This window comes from Limanda limanda, chromosome 6 (assembly GCF_963576545.1).
Source record: "Limanda limanda chromosome 6, fLimLim1.1, whole genome shotgun sequence".
Classification (NCBI taxonomy): domain Eukaryota; kingdom Metazoa; phylum Chordata; class Actinopteri; order Pleuronectiformes; family Pleuronectidae; genus Limanda; species Limanda limanda.
The window spans coordinates 3,836,595-3,850,074 of record NC_083641.1 but is presented as its reverse complement, the minus strand read 5'-3'; the positions used below and the strand labels follow the sequence as shown (position 1 = coordinate 3,850,074).

Sequence of the window (13,480 nt, the reverse complement as noted above, 5' to 3'; positions counted from 1 at the left end):
GTAATGACAAATTATAGGACCGCCTCCCACTTTAGACGGGAGCGGAGCAGGTCGTTGTCGTTCATCATCATTCACACAATACACCTGTGTTCACTGATTACATCGGTCCACGGATCAGTTTAGTACCATGTCACAGCAGCCGGCAGTCGAGGGGGTCGGGGTTTTTAACCGTCTTTTTAACGCTGCAGCCCGTGCCAGGCAGGAGCTGGCAACGAGCAATGAGGTTTCCCGATTACTTTCTTCAACGAGAAGACTATTTCGCCGGGAAGTTCCACGAGTTCGGGGTAAGTTTGGCCATTTGCTAGCTAGCAGAATGTGCTAGCAGAAGTTCGGGGTAACGTTAGCTGTTAAATATGTTAACCTATCTTGTTTTTCCGGGTTGACTATCGTGCTTCGTTATCGTAATCAGAATTACGGCATGGCACCATTATAAAAGGTATACACTACAGTAAGCGGTAATATGGTGAGCCGTTCCAAGAGATCCGGCTCACTAAAAAGAGCCGAAATTCCCATCCCTAATTCCCTGGTTGTTTTTATCATTGGTGTGACCAGAATTTTTTTCAATATCGCCGTTTTTCAGAATACCCTGCTGCTATGTATAAACATGGCCTAACCATGACGCACTTTATAATAGAGCACCTTACCACCCACTGAATCACAGGGTCAGTCCCTCTCTGCCTGCATGCCATACACCCCTCAGTACATTCATGTGAACTCTTTATTTGTTTTATTTAGTATCTTATTGTCCATATTATTCATATAGATTTTAGCGAAGAGTGACTGACAGTTATGTATTTGTGTTTACAGGAGGATCTGGTGGCCGCAGGGAAAACCTTATTTGGCAAGCAAAGCTTTTCCTCCTTCCAGGGCCAGATAGTGATTTTCTGCCCCCAACAAAAACACTTGATGAACTTGCTAAACTTGGATTAGGTAATGTGAGATTGAAGCACATAAGAATTGAGTTTTATTTACTTTTACACCTTATTATCCAACCTTCTTGCCAAGAAAACTATGGAACAAGCTTTTTTAATTATAACTTGAGCCTGTCTGGTCCCATTTGTAAAACTGTGTATTGGGAGACATTTAATTATGTTAAAATACATTTAGCATTTGTTTTAAAGAAATATTGTAGAGCTGTTTACTCTTTAATGCATTTTCATAAAAGTTTCCATGTAGCCATTTTAATAAATACACCTATGCCCTTCCAACACTTTCTCATGCCAAGGCATCATTTTGAAAGTGTTGAGGAATATCTCCCAATGAATCATTTTGCATCAGCTATCTAAAGTTAGTCAATGGTGGTTATGGTTAGTGTGGGTTCTAGGTGGTGCATTCGGAGGCTCAGCTACACCATATATCATATGTTAATGTTCTTTCACATATTATGCTCAGAGGCTCAACTGTGTGATGCCCTTGGGAGTGAAACCAGGCTCCCTCATCTCAGTCATATACAAATTTTGTTTAGCTTTAAACTTTGTAGAAGCACAACTTATCATAGGTTAGCTGTGGCAGTCATACAGGTCTACTTTAGTGGTTGGCAACACTGATTATCTCTGAAAATATGACAACAGTTTGGAAGCCTTGATTTGTGGAATTTATCGTCTTTGAAACTGTCTTCGCGAACATTGTAGGAGTCTGGGCAAGATCTCTAAGGACAGTTTGCGAGGATTCCTGAAATATCGGGAATATAGTATTAGCAACTAATGGCTGAGTTACTTTGCCACTAGAAGCAGATTATACTGATGTTTACATTTCCATTTCCATTCCGCAAAATCCAGATATTGAATGTTAGTTCTGTGAGGGAACTAAAAACAGCTGTTGGCAAAAGCAGACTTTACATCGTGCCACGAGCCACTGTCTTGCAGGTATGGAATTATATACACAGGGATTTATATCATACTACAGTGCTGAAGTTAGTTTCACCTTTGTAACCTATTTTGAGGTTCTTAGAAATAGGCTGTTTATGTTTTTTTACTTTGACAGTTATAATAATAATAATGTACTACAATCAAATGTGGTAACTGTAATGTCTGCCTGTAACTGAAGTTACCCTCTCTGACCTCAGGAAACCTCACCACCCTCAGCCATGTCCCAGAATTCATTCCCACCACTCTCTGCAGCTCCAGCAGCAGATGAGACCTCACAGGTGGCTAAGGAAAATGTGGTTTCAGATCAGGTCCATATTGAAATGATTGCACATCTAAGATCAGTATGCACTTGATGAGTGGCAGATATAAACGGTGTTTTTGTCTTTTTCTAATATGTATTTATTATACTGTGATGTCTGAACATTCCCCAGGCAAACAGTTTTTGTACGTTTTGATTTTCTGTGTACTGCCAGGTGGCATCCACATCCTCTGCCATATCCATGGTTTCATTCCCACCACTCTCAATTGCTCCAGTACAAGATGAGACCGCCCCTTTGGCTGAGAGTACCCAAGCTCAAAGTGTGGTTGCAAATCGGGTAACAAATTTTGACATTAAAGAATCTATTATTTTAAGTATGTGTAGGCCTATTTGATGGTGATTGGTGAGAAATGCCATTTTTGATGTTTTACTTTAGGCTCTTCAAGAATGGCAAGCAATACGTGCCCAGCAAGACCAGGAATATAATGACAATTTGTTGGTGGATCAGGAGAAGGTAAAATTTCCAAGTTGTTATTTTGTATGTTTTACATGATATTACAGAATGCATAAATAATTTTAATGTGGTCTTTTAATAGGAGAGGAAGAAACTAGCCTATCAGGCCTGTGAGGAAAGGCGTCAAAAGGTTTGTTTGTAATATTCGTTTGAATGAACTAGCCGAAGATTAATTTGAATTTTCTTTTTAGTGAGAGCAATAACATTTCAGGCTATTGAAGCAAGACATCAGCGTCTATCTGCATGTGAGGTACCCTCTGATGGGGTGTTGATCAAATTTAAATATCCAGATGGACACCTCAACATGAGGAAATTCAGCTTGTGTGAGCCAATTCAGGTGATGTGTGTTCAGCTTGAGAAAATATCAAGTGTCGTCACAGTGGGTTGTCAAACGTCACTGGTGTAACACTGTTGTACCAATCTTTGTGGTACATGAAGCCACATCATCAAGATCAATTGAGAGCAGTTCCGCCGGGTCAATAATTGATCATGGCATAAAACCATCCTCAACTCTTTACGTACTTTGGTTTTCAAATCACCATGTACAGGTAAATGTATATTGCATTGTATTTCCTGTCTCAAATGAAAAATTGTTTTGTTTTGTGCAAGCTCATGTATTGTGTATGTTTGTCTTCAGGAAATTCTCTCAGGTCAACAAAATGATGGAGCTCATGCCCTAAACCATACATCTCCTGGTCAGTCGTCGCTGTCTGAGCCCTCAACCCAGCAAAGTCTCTCTGTGCCCTCTCTCCAGTCTGAGCCCTCAACCCAGCCAAGTCTCTCTGTGACCTCCACCCACTCACTGCTGTTTGAGCCCTCTCTCCAGCCTCTGCCATCTGAGAACTCTATCCAGCCATCGCTCACTCTGATCTCACAACCGCAAGAAATCCTGACTGATGAAGAACCATCACTCCCTCCTTCACCTGTCCAGGAACCAATCATTGATCTTGATGAACAAGAGGAGACGGTTTCACAAAATCAGTCTCCTGTATCAACACATCACCTTAGAGGACCTGTGGATGAGTATGCGTTTCTCATTAACTTGACATTGATGTTTTTGGTGTATGTAAATATTACATTTTCTATACCATAAAAAGGACTAGCACTAAACCAAAGTCAGTGTGATGCTTATATCCTGTAACATTTAAGCAGGTGGTTAAAACTTAGAAAACATGGTACATATTTGGCATATGAATAAAATGTATGAACTTCTTTGGTTGCAGGATTGATCTACAGACCATATTGAAAAAACTGGTCAGCAAAGTAGATGACTGCTTCTCTCCAACAAGCAACCAAATAAATGTGTGCAGGGACAATGTTTTACCATGTAGCCTGCGGGCGTTTAAACGGAAGTCCTTCGACCCTGAAGCAAGACTGGATGTTGTCTTTGTGGATGAAGATGACAATGGTGAAGGGGCAGTTGACGAAGGCGGCCCGACCAGAGAGTACCTAAGGCTGTTGATGAGGGCCGTCCACCAATCAAACATCTTCGATGGACATGAGAAAGACCGGCAGTTGCGTCTTGATACGCAAGGTAAGGAAGCCCAAATTCTTGGGGCTGTCTTCATTCAACTGGCATAATTCTAGAAATGTATACACGGAAACCTATTTAAATTATTGCACTCCCTTATTTCTCCTGTCTTGATTTATTGTGGTTTTTTTACGTGTTCATTTTAGCTTTACAGAGTAAACTGTACACCTGGGTGGGGAAAATGATAGCTGTGTGCATCATTCATGGAGGAGTTGGTCCGCATTTCTTCTCGGAAAGGCTTTTCCGGCAAATCTGTGGAATAGAAACGACCCCGGCCACGGTCGATGAAGTTGGCGACCATACTTTTAGGGAGCAGTTGATGAAAGTAAGAAGGAGAAAGGTGTTATACATTGAATGTACAGTCTACTGTGACATAGCCCTCCAGTTGCTTTCTATTAACTTTCTATTTATGAAATGCTTCCTTTCATAGTGTACAACTATTGACATGTAATTTATATAGGATAGGTGTCCTTGTAAGCCAAGTTTGGATTGTAGACTCCTGCACATTTTAATTATCCTTGTCTTTATGTGCCACTCACTATCTTTCATTCTGTCTTTTCTTTCTTTTTGTCTTTCTTTCTGTCGATTTGTCTTTTCTTTTTAGATACAGAATGCAACAACAGTCAGAGAGGCAAACAATGCAATAACAGAGGCAGCAGATAGTCTCAGTATTATAGGTGCCTTGAGACATGTGTCCAGCCTGGAAGAGAAGGACTCCCTTGCCCAGTCAGCTGCTGACTTCTTTGTCAACGGCAGATTGGCGACTGCCCTGGACCAGTAAGTAATTGCCTCACCTGTCTTGTCTGTCCGAGAAATTAAACTCACTAGCCCAGGACAACTCACACTGTCACATGTTTTCATAGGTTTGCTGATGGGTTAAAAACCCTTGGATTACTCAAAGAGATGAGGGAGAATCCGGCCGTGTTCTTCAACTTCTTTGTCAATGAGGAAATTCCCCTTCAGGCGAAGGACCTGTGCAAGTTATTTGTTCCAGACTTCTCAGCGCAGGGCAGCAACCGGAGAAACCGAGAAAATATGACAATCTGCTTCTGGCGTGACTGGTTGATTGACATAGAAGGTATACTAATTATTCTACCAGTAACAATATTGTATGTGAAAACATTTGATTTATTTTAAATGAACTTTTCTCCAATTCTATCAAGGTGTGAAAGGCATCACTTAATCACCGTTTCACACCACTTTCTTGTGTTACAGAAGGAGAATGCAGTCCAGTCACCCTTGAGAGGGTTTTGGAATTTTCATCTGGAGCCTCTGTAGTCCCTCCACTGGGATTTCCACACCCTCCTCAAATACAGTTCATTCATGAAGAGAACCGAATCTTCCTTGAAGCAAACACGTGTATTGTTACACTATGCCTGCCGCTGCACTCTTCTTATGAATGGTTTAAAAAACATATGATGGAGGGAATTTTGCAAGCGCCGACCTTTGGTCTTGCATAATGTTACCGTGTTTGTTTTTAAAATTGTTCAGTGCAGGTTGTTAGAGGGCATGCCTCTATTGTTCCCAATTGTTTTCTACATTCTAGTTTTACAAGTGCTCTTTAACTTGGCACTTGTTGTTCTAATCACAACCCCATCACCAGATTTGTGCCCACCCTCTGCCACTCTGCCAATGCTGGGCCCACGACACAGGCCACAATGCCTGTTAGTTGGGCATCAACCACAGCTGCCATCAAGTGCCAAGTGCACTTGCACCTTCACTTTTAATGATGTGGTACTCTGTTAATGTTATGTCCAATTTCATGCACTTTTAAATATTTTCTATGTCCAAATCTTACAAGTGCTCCTTGCCTCTGTGGCACTTGTTGTTCTCTTTACTGTGGTCATCCCCACTTGCTGCACTCTCAATAAAGTGGTCAGTACTACAATGATGCATTGTTGAGTGTATTTATATGCAGGGCCTATAATTTAACAAATCCTTTAAATCAGCATCCCAATAGCAGAAGGCCTAATAGACATAAGAATAAATGGCTTCTAGGCAGAATGGAAACATTCTCACACAAACATGGACTTTTGATCAATACTCGGACTAACAAGACTTTATCACTTTAGATCAAGCGTTTGCAATAATACACATTTGTTCCGTTTGTTTTGAAGACGTATGACCATGCATGATGCCAGCCTCTTGGGCACCTGTGGGCAGGACATGCAAATTAGTTAGACATCAAATGTATATTTATTTATTGTACAATGTTGACCAAGCACAATGGGAGCAGTAACGCAACTATACAGCCCATCCCCCTACACAACGTAGCCTAAACAGAGTCAGGCAGGGCGTGTCGGCGCTTGTCAACCAACAATAGGCCTACAATATGACATATGACAACACTTGTTGCTACTTCCAATGTCTTGACTGGCACACCCGGCATTAGCTACATCCTGGATAATGTATGCAACCAATAAAATGTCTCTGGGCTTGGAATTGGACTATACCTGATCAGTTTGCAAAATACTGACAATTGCAGTACAGCAAGCCTGATATTTAATCTTCAGATCAGAAAAGTGTTGGATTGCATTGTGCACAGATTTCTGTTGTTGCCGAGTGAGGATGAGTTGAGGTGGCTCTACCCTTACAGCTGGGAACTCTTCCTCGTCAAGTGTAGGCAGTGTTTGAATTCCGTACTGCGCTAGGATGGCCTCAATGTTTTGGTCGCTGTAGGGATTTTCCCCAAACACATTGTTGACAGCTGTGCTGTCTGTGGCAATATTTCTGAGCATGCCCTCTGTCCAGAGTTGAGTTGGTGTGCGATTATTTTCTGTTCTCAACGGATGGAGGTTCCAGGCCTGTCTAAACTGCTCCAGTCTTTTCTGGATCTCCGGAAGATAAACAATATGCAGTGATAGTCTGTGGACATCATTATCTGGGTTTAGAACCTCTGAATCCTCTAAGGAGTAGAACATATGGTAAAAGTGCTGCAACACATGCAAAAATACATCACGCCAAAGGCGTTCAATTCTCTGATTGTGAACTGATCGTCCGGTTATGAAACCTCTGTGTTCAAGTCCTTGAACTAGATGCATGAATAAAGCCACAAGGATGTTTTCACCACCATGGTCAGATCTAACTCTTGATGGTAGGGCGTAGAGGCAGGTTGCTTTCAAAAACTGAGAAAGCACTGTTGTGGAACGATTGTCTGTGCTGCAGCTGAGGTAAGTAATCAGATGGGAGTATCCATCAATTGCACCATGAGTGACAAAGCCCCATCTAGAAAGGTTGAAAAACAAATAAAATGATTACTTGAAATTATAATACTATTGACAGTAGTCTTGAAACAATATAGCTGTGAACTCCAGTTTTTCACTTGCTGAAGTTCTCTTCAAAATATAAAAGAATATATTGACAAGTCTGGTAGTAAGTATGACAAGTCTGGTAATAATAACCTTATCAGACGCATGTTCCCATCAATGTGCCACAAACTTTTGGGGTAAGGTACATGATAAACACGTCTTGCAACTGTCCGGCTCCATCTCCTTGCAGCAGCAGTAGGATTCACCCGTGTCAACATCTCACGCACTCTGGACCGTGTAACAAAGACACCCCGTGTGCGCAACAGGGCTCGAATAATCTGAAACACATTTAAGAAAAGATCTACATTTTCTTGATATTCAAAAAACAATGGCACACAAATGTGAATTAAATACAGGCTAAAAATAAAGACCACCAATTACCTCATTTCCAGAATTAGGATATTGGCCCTGAAGTTGCCTCACATGTTGTTCTAGTTCACCATCACCTATTGCAGGCCGCATACTTCTGACAGGTATACCCATCAACTTTGACTTCTTGTACAGAAATGATGAGGAACATCCAAGTATTTCAGCAGTTTTTGCAATTGTATTGCCTTGCGCCAGCAGAAATTCTATCTGTGCTCTGGTAACATCAATAGCTGGTCGGCCTGTTCTCCCTACAAAAAGAAAAAGTCAACAAGGTTAAAGTGTTGAGGCAGCATTGGACTGTTTATTAATTATAATTTAAAGTAGGCCTATATATCAGCATACCAATTCTCAAACATGCATTGAAATTGCATATTGTTAATGAATAGGCCGATAGGCTACCCTGGGTGTGGAGAGGCTTGAGGATTTGCAAAAATACTGTATTTATTGCTGTGACCAGTCAGTGGACATAACAGTAAGACCAATACATTTAATGATTGCTGAAATAAGCACATGGATCAGTGTGCGAAATACCCATCACTATTCGGGGGGTCCCCATCTCCCCCGATTGTTGCGCCATATCGATCTAAATTTTCTCATGCAGTAGGCCTATTACATTACAATATTTCATGGATGCAAGCCAAGATAATCAGTCTAATAGGCTACATGACAAACATATGCACACACTTAACAATTTTGCAATTTTGCAAACTGAAATAAACATTTGACAAAACTTCCTTTTACAACGGTGAAAAATCATTAAAAACACTGAACGGGAGCAAGTGTGCGGACTTTCCACTCTTTTTCATTTTGATAGTTATTTTTGTCCAGTAGCAATTGTTTTTTATTTCTTTAGTGTGACTTCTCAACATTACGTCTTCTGTTTGGCGCACATGGCTAATTTGCATACGCGCGCACAGGACTGGCTGGCTCCGCTTGGCAAAAAATAGAACATATTTGTGAATAAATGTTTAAAATTCTGAATACTGGACATGGTGAGCTTAAACACATTGAAATTACCATTAGTGACAATAATATACATATATATAATTTGAGACCCCTCTCAAATTTTGCTTTTGAGGCTTTCAGGGGGTCTCATAGGATAGGGGATAGTCGGGGGTGCCCAGCCCCCCCGTATTTCGCACACTCCATGTGGTAGGCTATGCCACTCGTTTTTTTGTTTGTTTATTTTTTATTGACCAATGTACAAAATCCATAACCACTCGGATCTATTTCGACCTCCCTCAGACCGTCACCACGGTCTTAACACGAATGATGACCTCATCTCCCTATCCTTGAGACCAAATATCAACAATGTCATGTGAGTGACCTTAAGGGGGCTGGGCTCACCGCCCATAAAGCTCCCCGGTGAGCGCGCCCGCCTCCTCTTTTCTTCACTCGCCTCATCCGAGACCGACAGGTAAGTAAAATATTTTGGGACTCCACTTTTATCAATCCCACACAATTTTGTGCAGGCGCCTTGTGTCCCTGAGGATTGTTTGTGGTTTTCCCCTTCTCTAAAAGTGAGAAAGAGGGCTACACTACATGTGTTAAGCTCTGCTCTTTGTTTCAGGCAGCTTAATTAGCTGCCCCTTGTACTAACTACTCATGTTCACAGCTTTGGGTAAGTGTTGTTTATCTCGTGCTGTTTGTGTCCATACAGAGTTTGTTCTCTTACAGGAGTGAGTAGAAAAGTTGGGAAGCTTAATCAATAAATAATCTATCCCTTAAAACTGATTTAGATCGGGGGTGCCCCCCCCCCCCTCCTCACCCCGTAACTCGCTGTCCGCAGGGAGTGGGGTTTCTCCAACTCCCCCTCGTGCGTTCGCGCACAGTGAGTGGAGGTGAGTTAAAGCCAACCTTTTCACGTTTATTTGCCTTTCAAAAATGATTAAATAAACCGTGTTTGAGGCCAGGTAGTTTCCCCTTTTCATCTCTGTGCGCAGCAGGTGGGATTGTTTACCTGTGTTTCCTGTATAAAATACAGTTGGTTATTGGTTATCACCCTTTGTAGGTGCTATTTTGTTTCCCTTAAAGCCCTGTTCGCAGTGGCTGGGATGTTGTTCTCTCTCCACCCCCCCACCTCCCTTGTTTTCTGCCATTGCAGGCATACAGTGGGCATTTTCAGGTGAATTAGTTATTTCACCCCTTCCTTCGTTTTATGTGATATTGGCCAGCTGTGATTAGCCTGTTTATAAGATCCCCTTTACCAGCTATCCGTAGCTGCTGGGCGCTATTGTTTATATATTTATTCTTAAATCACAAAAGTAACACAGAAATGTCCTCACATTTGTGCCATTATTGCCGGGGTCTCATGGATCCCCGAGATGGCCACCGTGAATGCCCGACTTGTTTGGGCATGGCACATTTAATGGATGATATTGAGAACCCCTGTGTGGCAGCAGTGGAACTGCCTGTGGAGGAGCGTGTTAAAAGAGCCAGAAGGGTGGAGCAGTCTGTTCGTGCTGGGGCCGTGCAGCCTCTACCAGCCAAACTAAATGAAAGGGGACACACCTCAAGGAAAGCCCCCCGAAAACATGGGCATGAGCACACCCCTGTTCGCAGGCGGGACTCAAGGGAGACACAGGCTCCAAAACCTTCACAGAACCCAGCTGGTCAGCATGATGACACTCAGCTGCAAATCCTAGCGGCCATACGGGGTCTGTCAGACAGGTTGGGTAGAGTTGAGGCCCAGTACCCGGCCACAACAGCTAGGGCATCGAGGCATGGGCACTCCTCCCCGGACAGGTTACCCTCCTATCAGGAGGAGAATGTGGTTCACCCTGACATTCTCTTTCTCTATGCTCAAAATTCCCTTTTTGAAAGTGATGGGCAGTCTGAGGGTGCTGCTGGGCTAAAACAGCCTAAATCCACACAATGTGAGGGGGCGTCCAACCTCAGCAACATGGGTGAAAGTGAGCCTTCACCCATGGACGTCATCTCAAAGGTTTCAAGTGCGGCAAAAATTGTGGGGCTCAATGTTCCAACTGAGGCTCCTGCTCCAATGGATGGGATTTGGGCCGGCATCACTCAGACCCAGCAATCAGTTACTGTACCTGTGGCTGGTGACTATTTGCACATGCTCAGGAAAGCATGGAACATCCCAAGTGGGGCACCTCAGTTCAATGCAGGTTGCCGGAGACTGACTAAGAATCTGTATGCTCCTGAAACAGGTATGGGGGATATGCCTCCAGTTGAGCGGGAGATGGCAGCCTTAACATCTCTGGGTCCAGAGCGGGTAACCACCAATCCACGCTGTCCCCTGAAAGAGTGTGATAAGTCAGACCGACTGGTGTCACGGACTTATAATGCAGCCACACGAGCAGCCCGCTCGGGCAATGCACTCGCCATTTTATTGGCAGCTCATAGGAGAACAGCCAACCCAGAGGACCAGGACACCATGAGCCTGATAGACTCTGCCCTTGTCACTCATTCCCAGCTAACAAGGGACATTGGTGCAGCTATGTCATCTGCCATGATAGCTCGGAGGCAGATCTGGTTGGCACAGACAACTCTTCCCGAGAATATCAGGAAAGAACTGACCAATATGCCAGTCGTGCCGGCACATGTTTTTCATCCTGACTCCCAGGGTGTGTTAGATAAGGCTGAACAGTCTCGGCGTACCAGAGAGTCAGTACAGCGCACTTTCAGAGGGGCTGCGACTACCAGGTATAAACTTAGGGGCTCCCGGCCTCCCCACCGATCATCATCCTGGGCCCGTAAGGAGCCATCGGTGAATGACAGGCGACAGGCTACAGGATTCACAGCCTCTGGTGACTCCAAACAGCCTTCACAAAGTCGACGTGGGTTCTATCCCCGTTTTTCGACTAGAGGTGCTCCCCAGAGGAGGCGCCCCCCCAGAGGTCCAGGACCTCGGGGCGGTACAGCCTAGGGGTGGGGGGACACCCGCCGAACTTCATTCTCAGCTATGCCTGGACAGCTGGGAAGAAACTGTGTAAGACCCATGGGTGCTTGCTACAGTATCAAAGGGGTACAGAATTCAGTTTCGGCGGCGGCCCCCCCCTTACTCCAGGATCCGCATGACGATTGTCACGGACCCAGTCCAGGCTCAAATCCTGGCACAGGAAATTTTAACCCTTCTGCAGAAGGATGCAATTATGAAAGTAGATCCAGACGAACAGCTCACTGGCTTCTACTCCACGTATTTCCTCGTGCCGAAAAAAGATGGCGGAATACGTCCCATCTTGGACCTAAGGCGATTAAACGCCTTCATAAAGGTACTTCCTTTCAAGATGCTGACCACGGGTCAGATCTTAGAATCTATCGAAAGAGGAGAGTGGTTCACCTCGATAGACCTGGAAGACGCGTACTTCCATGTGCCCATCTGTCCAAACCACAGACCTTTTCTTCGGTTTGCATTCCAGGGGCAAGCCTATCAGTTCAAGGTCCTGCCATTTGGCCTTTCCCTCTCACCAGGGGTGTTGACCAGAGTGGTTGGGGCGGCCTTGTCTCCTCTCCAGTTGTCAGGAGTAAAAATCCTTCCCTACCTGGACGACTGGCTGATTTGTGCTCCATCTCTTGGCCAAGTTGTAGAGGATACCCAGAGGGTGTTGTCGCATGTACGGTCCTTGGGTTTCAAGGTAAATGTGACGAAAAGCAACTTCGAGCCAAGGCAGCAGGTGATTTTTCTGGGACTTTGCTTGAATTCCCTTACAATGTCTGCATCCCTCACATCTCAGAGGGTGAGGAAGATTCTAGCCTTCCGGGAACGATTCCGTCTCGGCAGGCAGCTACAATTTATCAGCTTTCAGAGGATGCTGGGGATGATTTCAGCCGCAGCAGCTGTTGTTCCTCTGGGCCTCCTCGGGCCAGGCCAATTCAGAGGTGGCTGAATGCCTTCAAGCTCGACCCGAAGCTGGACAGACACGTGAAACTTCGTGTGACACGCACATGTCTCCAAGCCTTACGCCCATGGGCAGACCGGGTGCTCTTGCTCCAAGGAGTCCCCCTTGGGAACATTCCCTCGAGGAGGACAGTGGTGACGACAGATGCTTCCCTCACAGGTTGGGGAGCAGTCTGGGAAGGCAGAATGGTGCGTGGCCCGTGGATACCCCCTTGGGGTGGCGAACACATCAATGTTCTGGAGTTGAGAGCGGTTCACCTTGCTCTGAAGGTTCTCCTTTCCTCCATCCAGGGCAGGCATGTCTTGATAAGGACAGACAGCACTTCAACTGTGTATCATATAAATCACCAGGGAGGCACAAGGTCCCTGCGTTGCCTCCAGGTGGCACAGAAACTTCTGTTTTGGGCTTTTCAGCATCTGGCTTCACTCAAAGCAATCTTTATCCCAGGGATTGCAAATCGAGCAGCAGACCTCTTGTCCAGGACTGGTCCTCTCCCAGGAGAATGGAGACTTCATCCAGAGGTTGTATCCCTCCTATGGAGTCGGTTTGGCACGGCTCAGGCCGATCTATTCGCATCAGCAGAGACAACCCACTGCAGGATGTGGTTCTCTCTGAAAAACCAGGGAGGTCCCCTAGGCCTAGATGCACTATCTCAAGAATGGCCGGAAGGGTTGTTGTACGCTTTTCCTCCATTCCCTCTGATTCCCCAGGTACTCAACCGGGTTGCCTCGGGCCCCTACGAGGTGCTGTTAATAGCCCCCAGGTGGCC

The 13,480-nt window shown here is 44.6% G+C and overlaps 1 protein-coding gene and 1 long non-coding RNA gene across 2 annotated transcripts; both read left to right on the top strand.

Annotated features, from left to right (window-relative positions):
* The first annotated feature begins 218 nt into the window (after positions 1-218).
* On the top strand, positions 219-4,623 carry LOC133003633 (uncharacterized). The gene is made up of 12 exons (XM_061073418.1): positions 219-284; positions 1,779-1,865; positions 2,066-2,176; positions 2,342-2,464; positions 2,564-2,641; positions 2,724-2,771; positions 2,853-2,978; positions 3,022-3,189; positions 3,279-3,664; positions 3,865-4,175; positions 4,319-4,497; positions 4,603-4,623. Exons 1-12 carry the CDS (start codon positions 219-221, stop codon positions 4,621-4,623), a joined length of 1,704 nt encoding a protein of 567 aa, XP_060929401.1.
* A 273-nt stretch (positions 4,624-4,896) lies between these two features.
* Positions 4,897-5,418, top strand: LOC133002883 (uncharacterized). Its single transcript, XR_009678268.1, has 3 exons — positions 4,897-4,949; positions 5,036-5,250; positions 5,388-5,418. It is a non-coding gene; the product is annotated as an uncharacterized LOC133002883 (long non-coding RNA).
* Positions 5,419-13,480: the final 8,062 nt, after the last annotated feature.